Source organism: Mus pahari, chromosome 5 (assembly GCF_900095145.1).
Source record: "Mus pahari chromosome 5, PAHARI_EIJ_v1.1, whole genome shotgun sequence".
In the NCBI taxonomy this organism is placed as follows: domain Eukaryota; kingdom Metazoa; phylum Chordata; class Mammalia; order Rodentia; family Muridae; genus Mus; species Mus pahari.
Genome location: NC_034594.1, coordinates 23,549,289 through 23,570,307, shown reverse-complemented (window position 1 = coordinate 23,570,307; position 21,019 = coordinate 23,549,289). Strand labels below are relative to the sequence as shown.

Below are 21,019 nucleotides of genomic sequence, written 5' to 3'. Positions count from 1 at the left end.
GGTCTCCTGTCTTACCATGTAAAGAATTGATTTCAATTGCTATTTTATTTATATGACTGCCTACTATGCCCACAAACTATTGGCATAGCCCTTCTTGTAGCTGGTTTTGGTGGCTGCCTTTGATAGACACTAACTTTTTGAAACACTGTATCTGTGTCTGGGATTCCCATTTCATTCCACCTGTCCTCTAGTGTAGCTCTAGATGCTCTGGTTATGACATCTTTACAAGGACACTGTTGGAGTCCCATGTTCCTCTCTTGGTCATAGTGTCAGATTAAAGGGATTATTGGGTGCATCTCCCCCCCCCCCAAGTTTACTATGTCTCAACTGTATGAGTGTCATAGGTAAATGAACTAACCCACTTAAGTGTCATTTTGCTTGTAGTGAATACAGTGATAAGCAAATAGAATATATGTAAAGTCTCTTATGTATACCATATGCAGATATAGGTTCTACAAAGAGAATCATTACATGGCTCCAGAAATTAAGAGTTCAAACAAATTACTATCAAGATTGTAAATGCACATTTCAGCATGATGCCTACTTCTATTTTTGATTCTGCCTTTCTCTCTGAGTGTAGCTTGTGACCACTCTTGTCCTAAGAGATCATGCATGACCTTTCATAACACAAGTTGACCAGATATTCTTTTTTATAATACTTTGACTAACCCCCTTGATGGTGCTTCTCAGACAAGGAAAACAATGCAGTTGTTCTTCACGTTATGTGGGCTTAGATCACAAATAGGCTTGAACCTAAAAGGGACATGGCCAAAAAGAATGGTTTTTAAAAGTTCTTGTGCCCTTTCCAAATCTCTTAGGTTGTATGCTGACAACATTTAGGCTCTTTTGGTAGTATAAAAGCAACAGACTTCATCACCTGCCCAGAAGAAGAGAGCTAGCTGGGACACTTTAGCAATAGTCTAGCTCATGCTCCTATTCCTAGTGTTCTTTCCTAGCTTGGCTTGACTTCATTTGGCAGGGCTCTGCTCCTTCATTCCAGTGAAACTGCAGAAGCCGTGGCTCATGACACCTGGTTTCTGCCCTCTTTATGTCAGAACCGTTAGCCAGGGGCTCTGCACTGTGTGCTTCTCGTGAGAAGGTAAGTGCCGTGTCTTCATTCATAGCTGTGTTTCACTGCCTCAGTGTTTTTTGACACTGTTTTGTATACTTGATATTACTATTTGCTATGATCAGGATGTCTGTCCCCAAGAGGGTCCCTGTGTTAGAATCTAAGTCTCTATGGTGGCCACTGGAGAATGGTGGATCTCTGCCTAGCACAGTGGTTCTCAGCCTTCCTAATGCTGTGACCCTTAATATAGTTCCTCATGTTGTGGTGACCCCCAACCATAATTTTATTGCCACTTCATAACTGTAAGTTTGCTACTTTTATGAATCATAAAAGTTTTCCAGTGGTCTTTGGCCCACCCTAATGGCCATTCAGCACCCCATAAGGGGTTGCAACCCACGAGGTGAGAACCCCTGTTCCGGGCAGGTGGGATCTGGAGAGAAGCCCTAGGGTGAGTCTTGACAAAGGTTAGGTTCCTCCTCCCCACTTCAGTGGGTTTGCTTCCTGGTTCATGAGGCAAATGGCAGCATCCTGCTTCATGCTTCTGCTAGGGTATATGCTACCCCAGCAAAGACCCAAAGCAATGGGGCTCTTGGCCTCTCATCTTATACCCGCCTGCCCTTCCACCTGTATTACAACAGAAGCCATTAATGCTTTTGCTGCTTCAGAGTTGTGTAAACATTTGGGAGCAACAGTGTGGTGCTTTCAGAAGTTAAAGTTAAAGTGGATTGACATCTCTGCGTCAACATATTCATCTCTGGGCCGGGCGTGGTGGCGCACGCCTTTGATCCCAGCACTGGGGAGGCAGAGGCAGGTGGAGTTCTGAGTTCAAGGCCAGCCTGGTCTACAGAGTGAGTTCCAGGACAGCCAGGGCTACACAGAGAAACCCTGTCTCGAAAAACAAAAACAAACAAACAAAAAAATATTCATCCCAGAGTTCCCCAATAGCAGTGCCTTATGTCCAGTGTACATAACTGCTACAAGCTTATTATGGACAGATGCTTCACGGCAGTCTGTCTTGAATCAAGAATCCAGTTTTTCTGTGTTAGAGCATATGTATTCTTATAGCTCATGCACATTCTCAGTGATAAACAAAGGGGTAACACCGATAATCAGTGCTCAGACCTCATCTCGAAGCACAGCCAGCTTCTCATAGTGGAGTGTCTGGCACATGGCAGGTGCTCAGTAAATATGTTGACCAAATGTGTGAAAAGGAAAGAACTGAAGCCTAGATGGAGGGGTGGTGGACATGGAAGAAAACATGCCAGGCTTCCTAAGTAACTTCCTCTCTCCTGTGTGGGAACATGCCATTTATAAATGAGCGTGTCAGTTCAATGGAAACATTTTAAACTATCATTTGTAGTTACGAGCAGATATGGTTTGCACTCTGTAGTTCTCTTCACGGTGATAAAGTCATATGTGATTCTTTACACTTGAGCATATTCTGTTATTGTTTTAAAAATGCAACTCTGGGGCTGGAGAGATGGCCCAGCAGTTAAGAGCACTGAGTGCTCTTCCAGAGGTCCTGAGTTCAATTCCCAGCAACCAATGGTGGCTCACAACCATCTGTAATGGGATCTGATGCACTCTTCTGGTGTGTCTGAAGACAGCGGCAGTGTACTCACATACATGAAATAAATAAATACAAAAATTAAAAAATAATTAATTAAATTTCTAAAAAATGCAAGCCTGTAGGAGAACTGAAGGGGAGTTTCTTTTCACCCAGTCATCTCTATGGCAAAGAATACCTCATAGTTAATAGAAGACACTTCCTTTTATTTTCTAGGCATGTTTGCCACCGTGGCCGGGATTTCCCAGCGTGCCCCTGTGCACTGGTCAGAAAATGTGATTGGGGCAGCTGTTTGCTTCCCCTATGTCCTAGCGCTCGATGACGAATTCATCACAGTTCACAGCATGTTGGATCAGCAGCAGAAACAGACCCTGCCCTTTAAGGAGGGTCACATCCTGCAGGACTTTGAAGGTACCTGTTGAAATAGAAATCTTAACGTTTTCATTCCAAACCTTCTGTGATCTTTCTACAGTAAATGTTATTGGGGCCCCATTAGGAGCTGGGCCTATGCTTAGAGGAGATACCTTAGTAACAGGGCTGGAGAGATGGCTTAGTGGCTAAGTGCCCTTGCTGCTCTTACAGAGGTACCCAGGTTTCATTCCCAGTACCAGGCTGCTCACAGCTGTATGTGTACACCTGTGTATTTTCCCCTCCCCCCCCCACAAGTGCATGTTCAAGCACACAAAACACTCACACACAAAAATAAATAAATCTTTGAAGAAGAAAAAGTAATGAGTGTAGTGCAGTGTCTGTGCTTCAGGGACAGCAAGGTTAAGGGTGTAATAGGCTTTTCAGTAAAGAGCCACAGTGGTTTAGGACTTGGCTGGACAGACAGATCAGGGAGGGCTTCCTGGAGGCGCCACTTAAAAATGGAAGGAATCAACCAGGCAGGTGTATGCAGAACCTTCAGCAGAGAAAAGGGTGTGTCTGAACAAGAGGTCCCAAAGGCGGGTCCTTGGTGTGTGTGGAAGGTGGAGGCATTGAGGCTGCAGTGCGGTTAGGCACAGTTGGTAAGTGGCCAGCAATGCACACAGTTTCACTTCCTCTCCTTTCCATTCTGAACATTTTCAAACGTTCAAAGAAATTGAATGAGAGGCAGAATGAACCACACATTCCCTTAGCCCAGATAGAAAGCTTGGGTGTGTTTGCAGCATTGTTTGTAAGTAAATGGTGGGTATTGTATCACTGAATATTAACCTGCGCCAACACAAATCTAAGAACATTCACAGCTGAGAATGTGAATGTTCGTTCTTTAGCACCATCTGCTAGCCCACTGCCATAGTTAGGCTTTCGATTGCTGTAAAGAAACACTATGACCACAGCAATTTTTAGAAAGAAAAACATGTAACTGAGGCTGGGTTATAGTTTCAGAGATTCAGTCCATTATTGTCATGGCAGAAAGCAGGGCAGCATGCGGGCAGATGTGGTGCTGGAGAAGGAGCTGAGAGTCCTGCATGAATCAGCAGGCAGCAGGAGGGGATAATGAGACCTTGGCTTGAGCTTCTGAAACCTCAGCCCACCCCTCGTGGCACACTTCCTCCAACAAGGCCACACCTCCTAATAGTGCCACTCCCTATGAGCCTATGGGGGCCACTTCTTACCACCATATTGGCCCATACTCATGTCCCTAACTTGTCCAAAGAATGTCTTTGAGTATTTTATAAATCTAAGTAATACCTTGTTCTTGCCATGTAAGGATCCCTTTGTTCTTTGAACAGTGTCTTCCTGGTGTCTGAGATGTTGGGTATATATAATGTATGTATGTATGTTTGTTTGTTTGTTTGTTTGTTTGGTTCAACCTTAGTAAGAAATGTAGCACTCACAATGATGTGAGTCAGATCCAGTTAAGCACTAGCACTATTAGTCATCCTTTGGTATACTCATCTACAAGCTGCATTATCTCTCTTGAATAGTGAAATTCAAGGATGTTTTGGTCCCTTTTATGACTTGGCTTAGTATTAGCCTAGAACCTACACACAAGTTCTTGTTGGTTTTAAATCATCTCTAAATTACTTAAGGCCACGCACAAACTATTTGAGTAGTTGTTACTCATTTATTGTTTGGAGAACTATGGTATGTATAAAGTCAGTCAGATGCAGTCACCTCTTTCCCCGATAGTTTTGATTCCTGGCAGTGGATCCTGCAGATTCAGAAGCTGCAGACTTAGGAGACTGACTGCATGCTCAGGTTACAGGACTTTGAATATTGAGTGATTCAAACTAGCGAGGCTTACAGACATGGAGGAGACCAGTGTAGCCTACCTTACATGGGAGCAGAGGCTCCTTAGAAGAGTAGCTTCGAGCAGATGGCCAGATACTGACGGAAAAGGGAAACCACTTTAATTGGGATACAGGAGACAGAAGAAAAAAGTTAGTACTTCCTGTGAAGAGGAAAGTTAGTACTTCCTGTGAAGAGGAAAGTTAGTACTTCCTGTGAAGGGGGACTGCTGAGTTAGAGAGGGATCAGGGTTTAGTTCGAAAGCTCAGTTGAAGGAGCTAGTGTGGACTGCAGTCCTGACTCCTTCACAGACAGAATTCTATAGGGCAGTGGTTCTCAACCTTCCTAATGCTGTGACCCTGTAACACACAGCTCCTCAGGTTGTGGTGACCCCACGACCACCACCATATTTTCATTGCTACTTCATAACTGTAATTTTGCTAGTTATAAATTGTGATGTGAGTATCCATTTTCTGATGGTCTTAGGTGACCCCACGAAAGGGTTGGTCAACAACCAAAGGGGTAGGCCCACAAGTTGAGAACTACTGCTGCTGTAAAGTCTTGGGTACAAGAGCTACAGTGGCAGACAAGGACAGCTGGCAGGATGGCAGGGCAACCAGTAAGTGAACAGCCGAGGTGGCACATGGGTGGAAGGGAAGGTGAAATACTATCTCATAGTCCAGAACATTGCATTAAAATCTTAGTTTCTGCAAATCAACTTAAGAAGGAAAAGATTTTCAGCGAGGTTTTGATCATGCTCCATGATGGGGCTCTGCATCTTCGCTGGACTCTGCATCTTGTGTTTCCTCATGGGTTTCTAAATCAGTGGGCAGTTTCATGTAGAAAAGGGCATAAAGAGCACATTTTATCCTTTTGCAATGTGACATTAAAGTCCACCCTTCCCAACAGTTGTCAGTATGGGTGGAAGACGAGGGAGGCATCATACCATAATCTTGTGTGGAATGGTCTTGGAACCGCTGGTGGGAGCGATTAGCAGATCAGATAAGGGGCCAGTGTGAGGAAGGCAGTCATGTACTGAGGAGGCAGTGCTCTTCTCTTCCAACAATGTTAATGTTTTTCTTTTCTTCCCCTCAGGAAGAGTAATTGTTGCCACAAGTAAAGGAGTTTACATCTTGGTTCCATTACCTCTGGAAAAACAAATACAGGATCTGTTAGCAAACCGGAGAGTGGAGGAGGCTTTGGTCCTGGCAAAAGGAGCCCGGAGGAACATTCCAAAGGAGAAATTTCAGGTTGGTAATTGCTGGTCACAAGAAAGCATGCCTGGAAGTACACGCATTCAGATTTAACCACCCGCACCGGAGCTCACTCTGCAGAAGCCCAGTGCAGCGCTTCTGTGCCTGTCCTGTAATGGTTTCAGTACATCTCACGTTCTGTAGGTAAGGAAGCAAATTACAGAGCAGCCGAACAGCTGAACTAAGATTGCACAGCTGACTGGGGAAGGTCAGCTTGTTAGTTCCTCCCTTGGTGCAGTAGACTGCATTTGAAATCAGTCACCTCCTCAGAACAGCTATGAAGATGGTTCCTATAAATCGGCAGAGTTCATTCAGCCCAACAGATCTCTGATTTTAGAGTATATATTTCTTGAGGTAGGGTTAAATTAATTTGTACGCATGTCATGTCCTCTCTGTAGACAGCAGGGGCCACTTGCATCCAGGATAGCTATAAATGAACATTTATAAATCCAATTTATATAAATCCAATGTATTTTAGACCTCATGTTACCATGTCACAGCGTCAAAAGGTTGTCCGTCCATCCTTCCCCTCCCCCCTCCTGCAAAAAAAGTCTGTTTGTTTGTTTTTATCTATCATCTGTAGGCAGTGCTTTGCACACAGTGCAACTAAAAAAGCACCTCTCATTTCAGGAGCCCAGCCACTTCACTCCCTTATAGAACTTCAGTCTTCCAAGTACAGGAACCACAGGCACAGATTACTGTACCTGGCTAGGAGAAAACACCAAGTGCACAGGAGAAATGCTAACTTTAAATATTATTTATATAGTAAACATAGCCAGTATGAATTACATTCCTTCTTGATCAGATGTGTCATTAAGGGCACTACATATCTGAGAGTGCCAAAACATGTTAGCTGAGCCTGCAGGCCTAGGCCTGGAAAGCTAGTTACTTGGAAGCCTGAGGTAAGGGGGACCTCAAGTTCAAGGCCTGCTTGAGGTACAGAGAGAGTTCAGTGCCAACCTGGGCATTTAGGGTAACCCTGTCTCAAAATAAAACGTGACACACCCTGGCCTAGCTTGGTGAGGTTTTAGGTCCAGTCCCTAGTGCTGCAAAAGCAATAACAAACAAGTAAACTATGGTGGTGTGTAGACATTTCTGTCATCATTTGAATCAATCAGTCAGATTTTACCTCTGATTGATTGCTGTGGCAGAAAAGATATATTTGGTTGCAAGTTGCCGCATAGAGCAAAGGGTAGTTAATTGCTTCTGCCAGTGAATGAAAAGTGCACGTGTCCTCCATGGTTTGGGAATTTGGAAGAAGAGGCCTCTGAACAGAGTTCTGCTCCTAACTTGCTGCCGTGGCACTGACCTATCAGCATTCAGCAGGGGGCAGCAAACTCAAAGGCACAAAGCTTGTGGCTGCTGCTGCCTTCCCTCCCTGCCTTGTCCACACAGTGCAGGCAGGGGGCTGTGGCGGAGTGAAGAGGGGCTGCCTGCTGTCTGTAGTCACGGCATTTTGTCAGTTACCGGTAAAGGCCTACCCTGCCTTCTACATGCACCATGTGTGCTGCACTCAAATTAGTCAGCATTTTCTTATTTTGCTTTTTTTTCCATCTCTGCTCTTTTTGACTAGGGCAGAGGGCATAGCCAGTCCCTGATGAAATCATATGAGTTCCCTTGCTGTCCAGCCCCTCCTGTGTGTGTATGGGGGGGTTGTGGGGGAGGGTCTGTTCCTTTGCATCTGATCCCTGCCTTCTCCCTGTAATGCTGTAAATTCAACTTTCTTTGTTATGTGGGTGTTATTTTCCTTGAGCTATGCAAACAGCCATGTGTGTGTGTTTGTGTGTGTGTGTGTGTGTGTGTGCACATATATGTGAAGTCCCATACATATGCCAAAATTTCAAAAGATGCATTGTTGCCCAGGTGAAGTACTTCATTGACAGGTCCCATCCACTTTTCTGGACACATCTTCCACAGCTCATGTTGCCCCGTGACGACTGTGTTCAGCTCATACTTGTCAACCCCAAGCCATCACATACAGTGAGAGTAAGTGTGCTGGCCATGGTCTCATCTTCTGTCACAAGAGGGACACAAGTACTAGGGCCCTGCCTTCATGACATCATCCAACCCTAACTGCATCCCACACACTACACCTCCAAATTCTGTTAACATGAATTTGGGGATAACTGTGTAGACTAATGGAGACTTGTGAAGTTGGTGGTGGTTCTGCCTCTCTCTGGGGATGGCGTAGAGGAGTGTTGGGAAAACAAGGTGACACAAGCGTGGCATTCAAGTCTGGTAGCCTCATGAAGATGCTGCTGTCACTGATTTCTCTGTCGCAAGCCTGTATATGCCTAAGAATTCTCAAACACTTGGTGCATCTTTTTAATCCTTCTGCTACAAGCATGGCTCATATTATTTCTACTTCCAGAAATAGAACTGCATATTGGGCAGAAGAGCTCCACATTCTGCTTATTGTTACAAGGTGGCGTACTAAGTCCAGTCATTGGTCAGATGGGAGTTTTCAGAGAGGAAAGATAAAGGCAGACAAAGAGAAGAGAGATAGGCAGTTTAAGCAGTGTGCTAAAATCAACTCTCCTAAAGGAACTGCTGCTATGCTTGGAGTGCTCCTTAAACCCGTGGTGAACTGGGGCATAGCTCAGTAGCAGAACACTTGCCTAGCATGCACAAGGACTTCTGTTTGATGCCCAGCAACCCAAATGAATTCACATACACTCTCTCACACACACCCCACTGAAAAGCCTCTTAAAGTTATTTGAGAGAACAGGATTGTTCTAAAAAAACAATAGAATGTGTTGATGAGGTCTGGTTTTAGATCATGACTCAACCATTTATTACTTTAGTCACTTTGAAGTAAAAACTTATACATTCTAAATAAATTCTCACCTTTAAAATTGGGCCAGTGGGTGACAAAAAATGTGGACCAGGGAGTCATTCAGATTAATAATTCTTAAATAAATAGGAGAGAGTTTTCAAACGGATTGTTAGGTAAGTAATGGGTCTGTCCTTTATTCAAGGACCTCTTGGCATTCTAGGTTAGAAGAAGAAGAATTAGTATCAACAAGAGCAGTGAAAACCATCTTCAGTTGGGAGACAGAGTGCCAGGATGAAGATGTTGGCATACGTGAGAACAAGCAACAAGATGTGTCCAGTAGCCATTTCAGACAAACCTTACCAAAGCTCAGAAATGGACAGCGACTGAAGGGAGGAAAGGACGGACTCTCCTGAAGTGTGTGTTGTGTGTGTTGTCCTTTTTTTGAGATAGGGTTTCTCTATGTAGCCCTAGTTGTCCTGGAACTCACTTTGTAGATCAGTCTGGCTTTGAACCAGGAAATCTGGCTGCCTCTGCCTCCTGGTTTTTGACATTAAAGGCATGTGCCTCTACCACCTAATCTTTAATTTTTCCTAATGACTTATTTATTTACTCTTATTTTATGTGCATTAGTTTTCTGCCTGAGTGTATGTCTGTGTGAGAGTGTGAGATCCCCTGGAACTGAAGTTACAGACAGTTGTGAGCTGCCATTTGGGTGCTGGGAATTGAAAGCAGGATCTCTGGAAGAGAAGTCAGTGCTCTTAACCACTGAGCCACCTCTTCAGCCCAAGTGTATGTATGTGTTATTATTGTCAGGTGTTATAGGAATGGAAGAATCCTGATTGCAGTGGTCCATGTACAGGCAAGGTGGCAGTTTACTGCAATAAATTTAGATAGTCTGCTATTAATGTGAGCCAAGTGTCTCCAGGAGATAGGTCACACAACTCTACCTCAGCTTTGCTAAGAGGCCCATGTATCTACGTAGTACTTAAGTTTAACTAGCCTTGTGTATGAGGGATCTATGAGAAATACTCCTGCAAAGTCACTTTCAGAGGAGTAGAAGAATAAGCCAGAGCTCCTAAGGTCATCGATCTCCATCTGAGCAACGACAGGCAGAAGCAGTCACAAAAGCCTGGTGGATTGAGCACAGGGGTGAAGCAATGCATTAAGGGTTCATGGAATCAAGCCTATGAAGGGGGAAGTGCATATACATAGGTGTGCATATGTTTATGTGCACATTCATGTGTGTGTGTGTGTGTGTGTGTGTGTGTGTGTGTGTGTGTGTGTGCATTTAACTCCCCTGCTCTGTACAGCACTTCCCTGCATACATGAGATTCTGGGCTCCACCTCAAACACTACAAGAAGAAAGATTGCATTTGTGATGAAGGTATATAGACTGTTTTCTTGGACATTATTCCATAAATTATGTAGTATAAGAACTGTTTATATTAGACTTACATGTTTCTAGGTATTACAGGTAATCTAGACATGACTTAAAGCATGTACATAGATTCTAAGGGATACAGTGCTAATTTATATAAAGGACTTGAGCATATGCTGATATCTTTGGGGCCCTGGAACAAGTGCCTTTCCACTACTGAGGGATAACGACATAGATTTAAGTATTTTTTTTTAACCAGTAACTTCTTATCTCTGTGGATGCAGTCAGTCAGGATGTGGATAACAGTGCAGCCTACCCCTCTGGTGATGGTTTAAGGTGTCTTCAGGAGGTGATTGATTCTTATTCCCTTGCAGGTAATGTACAGGAGGATTCTGCAGCAGGCAGGCTTTATACAGTTTGCACAACTCCAGTTCCTGGAAGCCAAAGAGCTCTTCAGGTAATTTGAAGTGTTGGTAGCAGGACTATCATTCAGTGGGAACCTCCTGGGAACCTTTGTCGTCTGTGGAGTTTAAGGGAGAATTATGGGAAGGCTAGATGTGTATTCGAGTAGGAATGCTAGGGGCGGTTTGAAATAGTTCACATCTATCTAGGTAGTTCCTGGTCTCCACCACCAGCCTTAGTGTGCTCACTGTCCCAACTCCTGAGTTGACAGTTTGAGGAGAGTCCTTGGAGATAGCAGGGCTGCCAAGCTAGGACAGTAGTGTTCCTGAGTGGGGTTGTTATGTGTGGGTTCTGAGGGATATTTATTCTTGCTGTCTCCTTTCCAGAGATTTCACTGGAAGCTGAGTGTAGAGAAAGCAAGGGCTTTTTGGGAAGACCTATAAAAACTTTGAATCATATATAGACTTTCTAGATGGTATATGCCCGGTTGGCACACTCAGGAAATGAATCTGTCTTTCGGAAGACAGCCTCCTGCCACTCTGACTGATTCTCCTGTGGGCCCTCACAGTCACCCCTCTTCTCTGTGGTCTTCTCTCCTTTTCTCTTGCCCATTTGCATTCTCATAGTCTGTCTTGCTCTTCGTTTTCCTTACCCATCTATGTAGGGAGCACACCTTTCTCATCACACTGCCCTTGTATCTGTCCTTTACTCTCACCAGTGTGTTCCTGAGACCATGGCTACTCAGCATCCTCTGGGGAAATGGGGTTGCACCTGCTAGGATCGTCGTCTTGAAGTACTTGAAAGAGCAATGCTTCACTAGAACATTCTGTGGTCTAGAGCTTTCTAGCAAACAACATACATGGAAAGCTCTGTATCGACCCTGTACATCCCAGGGAACTTAGCAGGATGCTCTCTGCTAGGCTTCTTCTGCCTTTCCTTGAGGATGATGGCTTATGTCTCAAGGATGTGCTGAAATACACAGCAGAGTTGATGTCTTCCTTTGTCCAAAAATGGGGTGTATGGAACAGGTCTCTGAGGGAAGAAGCCATTTCTTGAGGAGTGACTCCCAGTAGCACTTTTAACTATGCCAGTCCAGGTGCTGCCACTGTCTGGTCCTAGAAAGACTGGCAGTCATCAGTTTAAGTAGAGCCCTTGCTCATTCATACCTCAGCAAATCTTGTTTTGTCCTGACAGTGTCATTGCCCTTGAGTTTCACATCATAGGTGCTGCTAGTACATACTGTGGTCAGTCTAAGATGAATACCCATGAATACATGCCTGGAAAGTCCCCCACTGTGGTGAGAGAGCTCAAGCTGGGCCAGTCTGTCATTAGGACGAGGTTCTTAGGCCTCCGTATTAGTCTCTCAACAGCACAGCAGTACACTGGTGACTGCTCCCCTGTCGCAGAGTCACTGAGAGCTGATGTCTGGGTAAGGAGCTTCTCAGACAGCAGTGATTGACTTTGACCTTCTTGTTCCTGTGCTGGGCCCTGACCTCAGACTCCACCCTGTAACTGTGCCAGAGGCTATACTCCTAGCTCATCATGCTTGGCACCTGTGAGAAAACCCACGTGTTGTTCATGTATGGGACCCAAGCTGTGTGTCTTCTGGAGGGCCTCAGTCTGTCTTCATGCCATTTAGCAAACTTGGCCTAAGTATTAGAATGAGGACCCCAAGGGCACCAGGGGGCTGTGCTTCTGAAGAGCCTTACAAGCTTGGAAGGGACCTCTCTCATCTAGTGTGGGGACTATTCTGACCAGTAAGCACTGCATAGAGAGGAATCTTCCTTCAACAGGTTCACCCTGGAGTGAACAGTGAGCAGAACTTCCCTGTCTCAGGAACCCTCCTGTAGCCCTCAGTGTCTTAACCCCGACACTCCTGGCTCTTTATTGTGAGTTTGTTGGGGCAGGGCTGCCTGGCATATAGCAGTGCATTCATCCCTAGATTCTACCTACTAGATGTTAGTAATAGCACGACCCAAGGTGGGAGAAAGTCTCTTAGGCAAGTACCACTGAACAGTCTGTTTGGGATTCAGCATCAGGACAATGCTGTTTGTCCTGGCTCACATGGATGCCACTTTGCTCTTGGCATAGTTCTGTCTTGCCTGAGGAATCCCAGGGCTCACGGGTTTTCCTCACAGTGCACGTGTCTTGATGTTGCACTCACCAGTCACCTGTACATGTTCCTCACCTTTGTCTCCTCTGCTCCTTTTGGAATCATGTTTGGTAGTGTTTCATTGGTACTAGCAAATTAGGATGATCGCTTGGCCACATTCACACCCATTAACATGTGCCTACAGGCACTGCCCTCCAGTATTGTTAGTGTGCCTATGTGTACTCTCTCTCTCTTTTTGCTTCATTTAGTTTGACACTGTAATTGCAGAAGCAGCCAGCTGGATGTCCGGGAGCTGATCTCTCTCTACCCCTTCCTGTTGCCCACCTCCTCCTCCTTCACCCGGTCTCACCCTCCTCTTCATGAGTATGCAGACCTGAACCAGCTGACCCAAGGCGACCAGGAGAAGATGGCCAAGTGCAAGCGCTTCCTCATGAGCTACCTGAATGAAATCCGCAGCACAGAGGTAGCAAATGGCTACAAGGAAGACATCGACACGGCCCTGCTCAAGCTGTATGCAGAGGCTGATCACGACAGCCTCCTGGACCTCTTGGTCACTGAGAATTTCTGCTTGCTGACAGACAGTGCTGCCTGGCTGGAGAAGCACAAAAAGTGAGTGTTCTCAGCCCCACGTGGTGAGGCTTGCATTCCAGCCCTCTTGCACCCCATGAGGCCCCTTGAGGAGGCACTGTGAGACTTACTCAGCCAGCATTGGGTTTCGATGAGAAATCAGGATCACCAAGAAGTCCTTGTGGCAATAGGCAGCAAACAGTCCTCAGATGGTGATATCCTCCTGATCTAAAGGGCCTCTGAGAGAGTCATTCTCGTCCTCCTCCTTCATGTTGGAAAGTACAATGTGAATTCCTGTAAGCTTGGTTAGTGTTGTCAGACCAGGACCCACCTTGGAAGACCATACTTGGTAGTAATAATGCAGTTGAGTCACTCATAGCCAAGGTGAATGGCATCTAAGCAAATAGCTGAGCCTTCTTGACCTCGTTGATCAAGCCCCCTTAAGTCACAGTGTTTTGGTAGATTTCAGATTTCAGGTTTCAGATTAGGGCTGCTCAGCCTGTTTGGTTTCACATCCAGTGCACACCAACACCTGGTGGTGGTGTCTCAGGATGCTCTATAATTTCTATAAGAAATTGTGAAATGTTCCCAGAGATTTAAAAGGGAAGGTTCCAACTAACACTTCAATATATTGAGGTGTATCTCTCTAAGGAGGCCTGACCTCTCCAAGGGCCACCTCCTGAGGAAGACCATGGGCAGAGCGTGAGCTGTGTGTCCCAGGCCATACACCATGTCCTTGTTCATCGTTTCCACCCTTTTCTCTTCCAGGTACTTTGCACTGGGGCTGCTCTATCATTACAACAAACAAGATGCCTCTGCAGTTCAGGTGAATTGAGTAGTGACTTGATAGTTCAGGACGCTAGTGACTTGATACGTAAAAGCACCAGCTGTTCAAAGCTTGATCCCCTGCCTCTGAACCTCATAACCCATGGTGTCAGGAGAACCAACTTTTGAAAATTATCCTCAGACTCCATATATATACCTAGGCATATAGACTACCATGTTTACGCATATTTTGGGTCAATAACCTACAGTTTTGTGTTACTTTTTAAAAACCCATTGATCCATAGAAACCACTTTGCCTGATCTGGTCTTTTCTGCAGAGAATGGATATAATAATAGTGTTTTCAAAAGTGAACTCTCTGGGAAGTGTTGACTTTAAGTCCCAATATTTGTTCTTACAAAAAGGCCAAGAAGTGATTTCTTTAGTTCTCTTTAAAGAACATTATCAAGATTGAGTTTGTGAAAATTGAAGAAATGAAAACAAGGTTGATTCCTTTTAAAGAACTAAAAGGGGGCATGGAGCTAAGAGCGGTTGCTGCTCCACTCTAGCCCACTCCTGCATCAGTCTTGGGTGGCTCCCAGCCTCATAACTCCAGATTGACTCTAGGGATTGGCCCCTCTTCTAGCCTTCATGGGTACTATGCACATACAGCATATGCACACATGGGTGCATACATACACATAAGCATATACATATTTAGAAAATTAACTGTCACATAATAACTATATACCTTTCTTGGCAAATGATTCAGTCACAGTCATTAGGATCCTAACATCTTCTTAGACGTTCACTGTCTCTCTGTACTGGGGAACATAGAGCTCGTCTGTTTAGTGCTTTTATTCACCCCAGTGAGCCACAGAATACTAGGGATTATTTCTCTAACTGTATTTTAGTAACCTGTGTCTAGCATCTCTCTGCCCCCAACTCCCACCACCCTTCTTAAGTGCTAATATCCACTGCTTTTCTCTAATTTTACAAAATTTGCTTGAATTAGCTTGGATGTGATATTTTTGCTGAGCCAGCAGGCATATGACATTACCTTAGAAACTCAGGGTGGCAGGTAACAATTGCGTTATAGTTTCTGCTGTTAGTAACAGCAACTGTTCCTAGTGAGCTGGGCAGTTGCTTCCCTTAGGGCACCAGGACAGAGCCAGTGCTGAGCAAGCTCATGTTCCTGCCCTAAGGAGGAGCTGAGGTGAAGGCCAGCAGGGATGCTGAGTCTGAACTGAGTGGCATCGATTTGTTAGCCTTGTCTCTTGGCCTGCACCTTACAGCTTTCCATTGATCTTTGCAGTGTCTTCTCACACCCTGGGGATGCTCTCCTCTCTGCCCTGTTGCCTCTCAGATTGCATTAGGTGCTAGCTTCCTTGTGAGCCTTTTGTGTAACATCAGCTCCCTCCCTGTCTTTGTCCATGCCTTTTTGAGTTTAGTCTGCAGCCTCTTTGCTAAAGCATCACAAGAGCATAATTTCAGAATGAAGAAAACAGGAAAATGTTTCCACCAACACATGCCGCAAGGCCAAGGGCAGACTTGGATATATATGGTAGACGTGGCGTTTATTTCCTTAAGACGTAATAGTGGCTTCTTTAGAATTACTGCATGTATGTTGGAATACTATTAGCACAGCTATGGAGAAAGATTTGCATACGTGAATCATATGGAGCACATCTTCAGAAGAGGTGAAAATTCCATTAAAAAAAAATCAACACTTTTCAATGGACCTTTGATTCAATTATTTAACTGGTGAATTCAGTTCTGAAGAAAACAAGAATGCACTGAGCATTCTAAGCAGCTTTAGTTGGGGCATTACCACCATATTGCAGATTATTTTAGATTTTGAATTATTTACATGTACATAAGGAAATGTCTTGAATATAAGACCCAAGTGCAAACTAAATTTCACTTGTGTCTTGAACAAATAGCATGAAAATAATTTTTATAAGTCTGTGCTAAAAATCAAGTTTGATGGTATGGAATTTTCCATATCTAGAATCATCTCAAATTTTGAAAAATTAGATTTTGGCACATTTGGGTTTTCTGATTTATTTCTCAAAAATATTATAACAGAGTTTAGAATTTATAGCTTTCTTTACTATATCATTCTTTATTCAAAATGCTTAGGATCTGAATTGTCTTAGATTTTTGAGTTTTTCAGATTTTGAAGTAATGCGTGGGAAACTAGAGTTACCCCAATCAGCTACCCAGTCTGAAATCCAGGTCGCACTGTCAGCATGCTTGTGAATGCTCAGATTATAAATTTTCATGTGAGGGATGTTTCATCCTGTGTGTTTTGAAAATATTGAGAGACCAAGTAAGAAAACAAACATTTTCTCAGTGAATTCTACACAATACATAATGTTGTAGCTCTCATTTGTTGTTGTTGTTTTGTTTCTTCTCAGTTGTGGGTGAACATTGTGAATGGGGACATCCAGGACTCCACACGCTCAGACCTGTATGAGTACATCGTCGATTTTCTTACCTACTGCCTAGACCAAGAGCTGGTGTGGACCCATGCTGACTGGCTGTTGCAGAAAAGTGAGGAGGTTTGTGTTTCATAAATGCATTCTCTTAGGAATGGCTAATAGAAAGACACCAAAGCTCCCCTCAACTTTAGGTGGAGGGGCAAAAAGCTACATTCGTCCTCTTCCTGTTTACTCTGTCCCCTTTTTAATGCCTTCCTTTGAGCATAAGCACGGAGCATAGCCTGCTGCTGCTGCTGCTGCTGCTGCTGAGGTTTCTGCAGAAGCTTCTCCCTGCAGAGGCCTCCTGTAGAAATGCGAGCAGCCTCACCTTCGCAGGCCCCTGGTGTTCAGAAAGCACTCTTACAGTTCCCTCTGCACCTGTCAGGGAACAGAAGTCTGCCTTTTGTTCTCTGGGATGCATGCAGGTTCTTACTCTACACAGACTGGTCTTTTGCAAGAAGTGGCTCAGATCTGGGCCACATCAGGAAGACCATTGTCCTCTTCTGTTTCTAAGAGGCTGTGGACTTGGAGGTGTCAAGGGTCATGTACATGACCTGGCTCATCTTGGAGGCTGAGACAGGACAATAGTGAAAAAGCAGCTGTTGGCTCTTGGCTCTACAGTAGCAGCTCTCAACTTTCCTAATGCTGTGACCCTTTCATACAGTTCTTCATGTCATGGTGACCCCCAACTATAAAATTATTTCATGGCTACTTCACAACTGTAATTTTGCTACTGTTATGAATCATAATGTCGATGTCTGATATTCAGCTCCACCAAAGGGATCACGACTCAAAGGCAGCATGCTTAGGACAGAGACCTTAAAAGGCTCCACAAGTTACTGAGACTAAGGCAACAAGCATAGAAGATCCATTTTCCTGCTTCCTTTGCAGAGACAAGATCAGACCCTGAGTCAGGGCAGGGCAGGGCAGGTTCCTGCTGTCTACCCCATCTCCCTGCTAGGTCAGAGACCCTATTCCTTCCATACTGAAACATTTTAAGATCACATTTATGCATTTATTTGTGTGTATTTGTGCATGTACTTGTGTGTATATATATGTATACATGTGCCACACTGTATGGTGGTCAGAGGACAGCTAAGGTCTCACTTTCTACCATGTGTATCTCAGGAATTGAACTCAGATATTCAAGCTTGGCAGGAAGGACCTTTACCTGCCAAGCCTGCTTCCTGGCCTCTCCATTGTCCTTTCTGTCTGTGCATATGCCTACAGAATGCACCTACACATGTTCCTAAGGTGCAGGTGCAGTGTCATTGAAAGGTTTAGATTCTTTCCAATTACAGAGCAGTCACAGCCAACACACAGAGATTATTATGTGTGTCACATGGTGGCCCTTCACTTGACCTCTGTCATCTCTTGAAGGGCGTAGTTCACAGATGGGGCTAACAAACTCTTTCAAGGTCATGTAGTCAAGCAAAGCTGAGACACAATCCAGACCTGAAGCTGTGCCATGTGTCTCATGTTTGGGGTTCACAGGGTATGTATATGCATACACATGTGAGCAAGCAGTAGTACACATTTCAGTGTCCAGGGGAACCCAACAAGGTCTAATGGTTTTAGTATTTCCTCAGAAGGCAAAATTGCTCCAGGGTGCTCCTTTCGGCAGGCATGAGAAGGCAGCCTGGAAGCTGTTCAGAGACTACAGGTTCAGGTGACAAATTAGCCAAGCACAGTAAATAATCTACTAGCCAGACAATGTGTTCAGAGAACCAAGAGCACACTGTGAGTTTTCATACTTTCTGGATTTTCTCAATCTTTGCAAGAAACAGTCTCTATTTGGGATAATCTTAACAGCGCTAGTGATTGTTGCACAGCTGTCAAAGCCTGTTAACCAATGACTGCTCCATTTGTTAGTTTCCAGCCATCTTAGAAGAAATCCTAGCAGTGTGTGGGGAGGGTTATTTAGCGCACTTTCCTGTCTATGGTGTACAGTTTGTTCGGTCTTTCTTGCTAGACTGTTTTTTCTCCATATTTTTGAGGTAAGTTTGGCATATAAGAAGTGGTACCTGCTTATCATCAGGGTATCCCGCATGATGGTTTTAGCCAAACCATGACTGTTAAGTGACCAAAAGAAAGATGAAGAAAACTGAATTGCTGCTCTTTCTGCAGATTGGAGTTCAAATTTTCACCAAGAGACCTTTGGACGAGCAGCAGCAGACTAGTTTTAATCCAGACGACATTATTAGTTGCCTTAAGAAATACCCTAAAGCCCTGGTTAAGTATCTGGAATATCTCGTTATCGACAGGAGATTGCAGGTGAGCTCTCAGCCTAGACTAAGGTCTGGCTGCAATGTCACTAACAGCTTAGGAGAGGGAATGGCTGTTACTTCCTGGTCTCTCAGTCTGTGCTTGTTGGTCATTCGAGGAAATGTGAGCCTTTGTGAAAGAGACCAGAGGAGTAGAAGTAGATGCTTTATCTTGCATCTCAGCTCCACTCCACTTTTCTCTTTGTTATTATCCTCACAGGAAATGGGAGATGCCATGTCATTTATAGAATACCTAAAGCCTTTGCCTCTAAGGTGTCCCCGACATGTGTTAATCATCTTTCCATCATTATGATAAAATACCCGAGGCAATTAACTTGTGAAGAGCAGAGGGTAGTCTTTCAATCTGTGACAGGTTGTCCCATTCTTTTTTATTAGATTTCTCAGCAGAAAAAGGCAGTGTTGTGCCCAGAAAGTCAAGAGGGCAGGGCAGGGGGTTGAGGTTCCACCTCCTCTGCTATGGTCCCACTCCTTCCCATTGACCATATCCCTTCCAGGCTCCACCCTCACCCCCCGGTAGCTGGACTTTAACACATGGGCTTTGGGGACACCTCTAGCATCCAGCCTATAGCAGCATGGACTATAGCACCCCTTCTGTGTTGGTGTTCCTGGGAAGTTTCCAGTCCCCTGAGGGTATCCTGTCCACTGTGTTCAAGAATCTACCACAGCCTCCCTCATGTAGACACGATGTCTGGTGCATCCCTGATTCCTACAGAAAGAAGAGTACCACACCCACCTTGCCATCCTCTACCTGGAGGAAGTGCTTCGGCAGAGGGTACCCACTGGAGGCAAGGATGTAGCAGCCACTGAGACACAAGCCAAACTCCGGAGGCTGCTCCAGAAGTCTGACTTGTACCGTGTCCACTTGTTGAAAGGTGAGGATAAACTTGGCATACCAGTGAGAGACTTGGGTAGGACTGAGGCAGGGAGCCTTTGTCCCCGGAGTGCAACATTTGGGTCCCATAGGTTGATTCCTTGAGCCCCTTTCCTCAGAGCTATCCTGATGGGTTTTGGATAGAGCTATAAAACACCATCAGTCACAATTCATCTTTTAATGATGTTGGTACTTTCCTCACTTAGTATCCCTCACTTAGTATTGGCACATGGACCCCCAAGGTCACCAGATCTGCTATGTTCCAGCCCTTTAAGAGAAATGTCATAGTCTGAGCATAGAATCTGTGTAGCTCCCATCTCCTTTTTACCTCTGTCTGTGCCTTAATATGGCAGCCTCTTAGTAATTATTTGCTGACATTTACTGTAGGAGAAAGGTGGTGCTTGTGTGCTGTGGCATCTGTACCTGCTGCTGTACTTGTCACAGGGAACAGCCAGCCCTTCCCCCCTACCCCGGCCACCCAGGCTGGCGATATCTGCCTCAGGCATCAGGCCTGAGGAGCAGCCCATGGTGGCCGAGTCTCAGACACCAGTGCCTGTCATTTCATCTTAACCTTGGCCCTGAACTGAGAGACGTCCTGGAAATATCCCATTGCAGGTTATTGTCCCCTATTTCACAGCCCACAGGAGAGCAAAGTGACCTGGACAGTAAGACTCAGCCCATCAGCCCACTAAGGGCGAGCCTTGGTCAGGACTGACACTGCCCCTGGACTGTGCCATTTTCTGGAAGCCTAACTACAGGGGTAACAAAAGAAAAGTTTTTATTTCTGTCCCAGAAACTCATTAGATAATACAGATAGGGGTTTTGTTTTTTGTTTTTTTTAAATACCTTGAACCTGGGGGCTGGTGAGATGGCTCAGCGGGTAAGAGCACCCGACTGCTCTTCCAAAGGTGCAGAGTTCAAATCCCAGCAATCACATGGTGTCTCAAACCATCCTTAATGAGATCTGACTCCCTCTTCTGGAGTGTCTGAAGACAGCTACAGTGTACTTACATATTATAATACTACTACTACTACTACTACTACTAATAATAATAATAATAATTACCTTGAACCCATGTTCCTTTCAGTGAAGCATGCCTTAAATTGGTATAAAGGGGTCGAGCATAACTTTTATGATAAAGTGGATATTTGAATTTTATCCATAGATTCTGCATCTGCATATCCAACCAACTGTGACTTGAAAATATCTGGCATAAATATCATAACATTACTATTAGCCATATTTTACTGTATCCCAAATCTTCCAGAGGTGAT

The 21,019-nt window shown here is 44.7% G+C and overlaps 1 protein-coding gene across 3 annotated transcripts in view; it reads left to right on the top strand.

Moving 5' to 3' along the window:
* The window catches only part of Tgfbrap1 (transforming growth factor beta receptor associated protein 1), a 45,083-nt gene that overhangs the window by 21,778 nt on the left and 2,286 nt on the right, over positions 1-21,019 (top strand). For all 3 annotated transcript variants that reach the window (XM_029538975.1, XM_029538974.1, XM_021198205.2), the window contains 8 exons: positions 2,853-3,047; positions 5,949-6,103; positions 10,635-10,717; positions 13,043-13,384; positions 14,111-14,168; positions 16,526-16,669; positions 18,716-18,862; positions 19,586-19,745. In XM_029538975.1, coding sequence (XP_029394835.1) covers positions 2,853-3,047; positions 5,949-6,103; positions 10,635-10,717; positions 13,043-13,384; positions 14,111-14,168; positions 16,526-16,669; positions 18,716-18,862; positions 19,586-19,745 — 1,284 coding nt within the window. The remainder of the gene's footprint in view (positions 1-2,852; positions 3,048-5,948; positions 6,104-10,634; positions 10,718-13,042; positions 13,385-14,110; positions 14,169-16,525; positions 16,670-18,715; positions 18,863-19,585; positions 19,746-21,019) is intronic.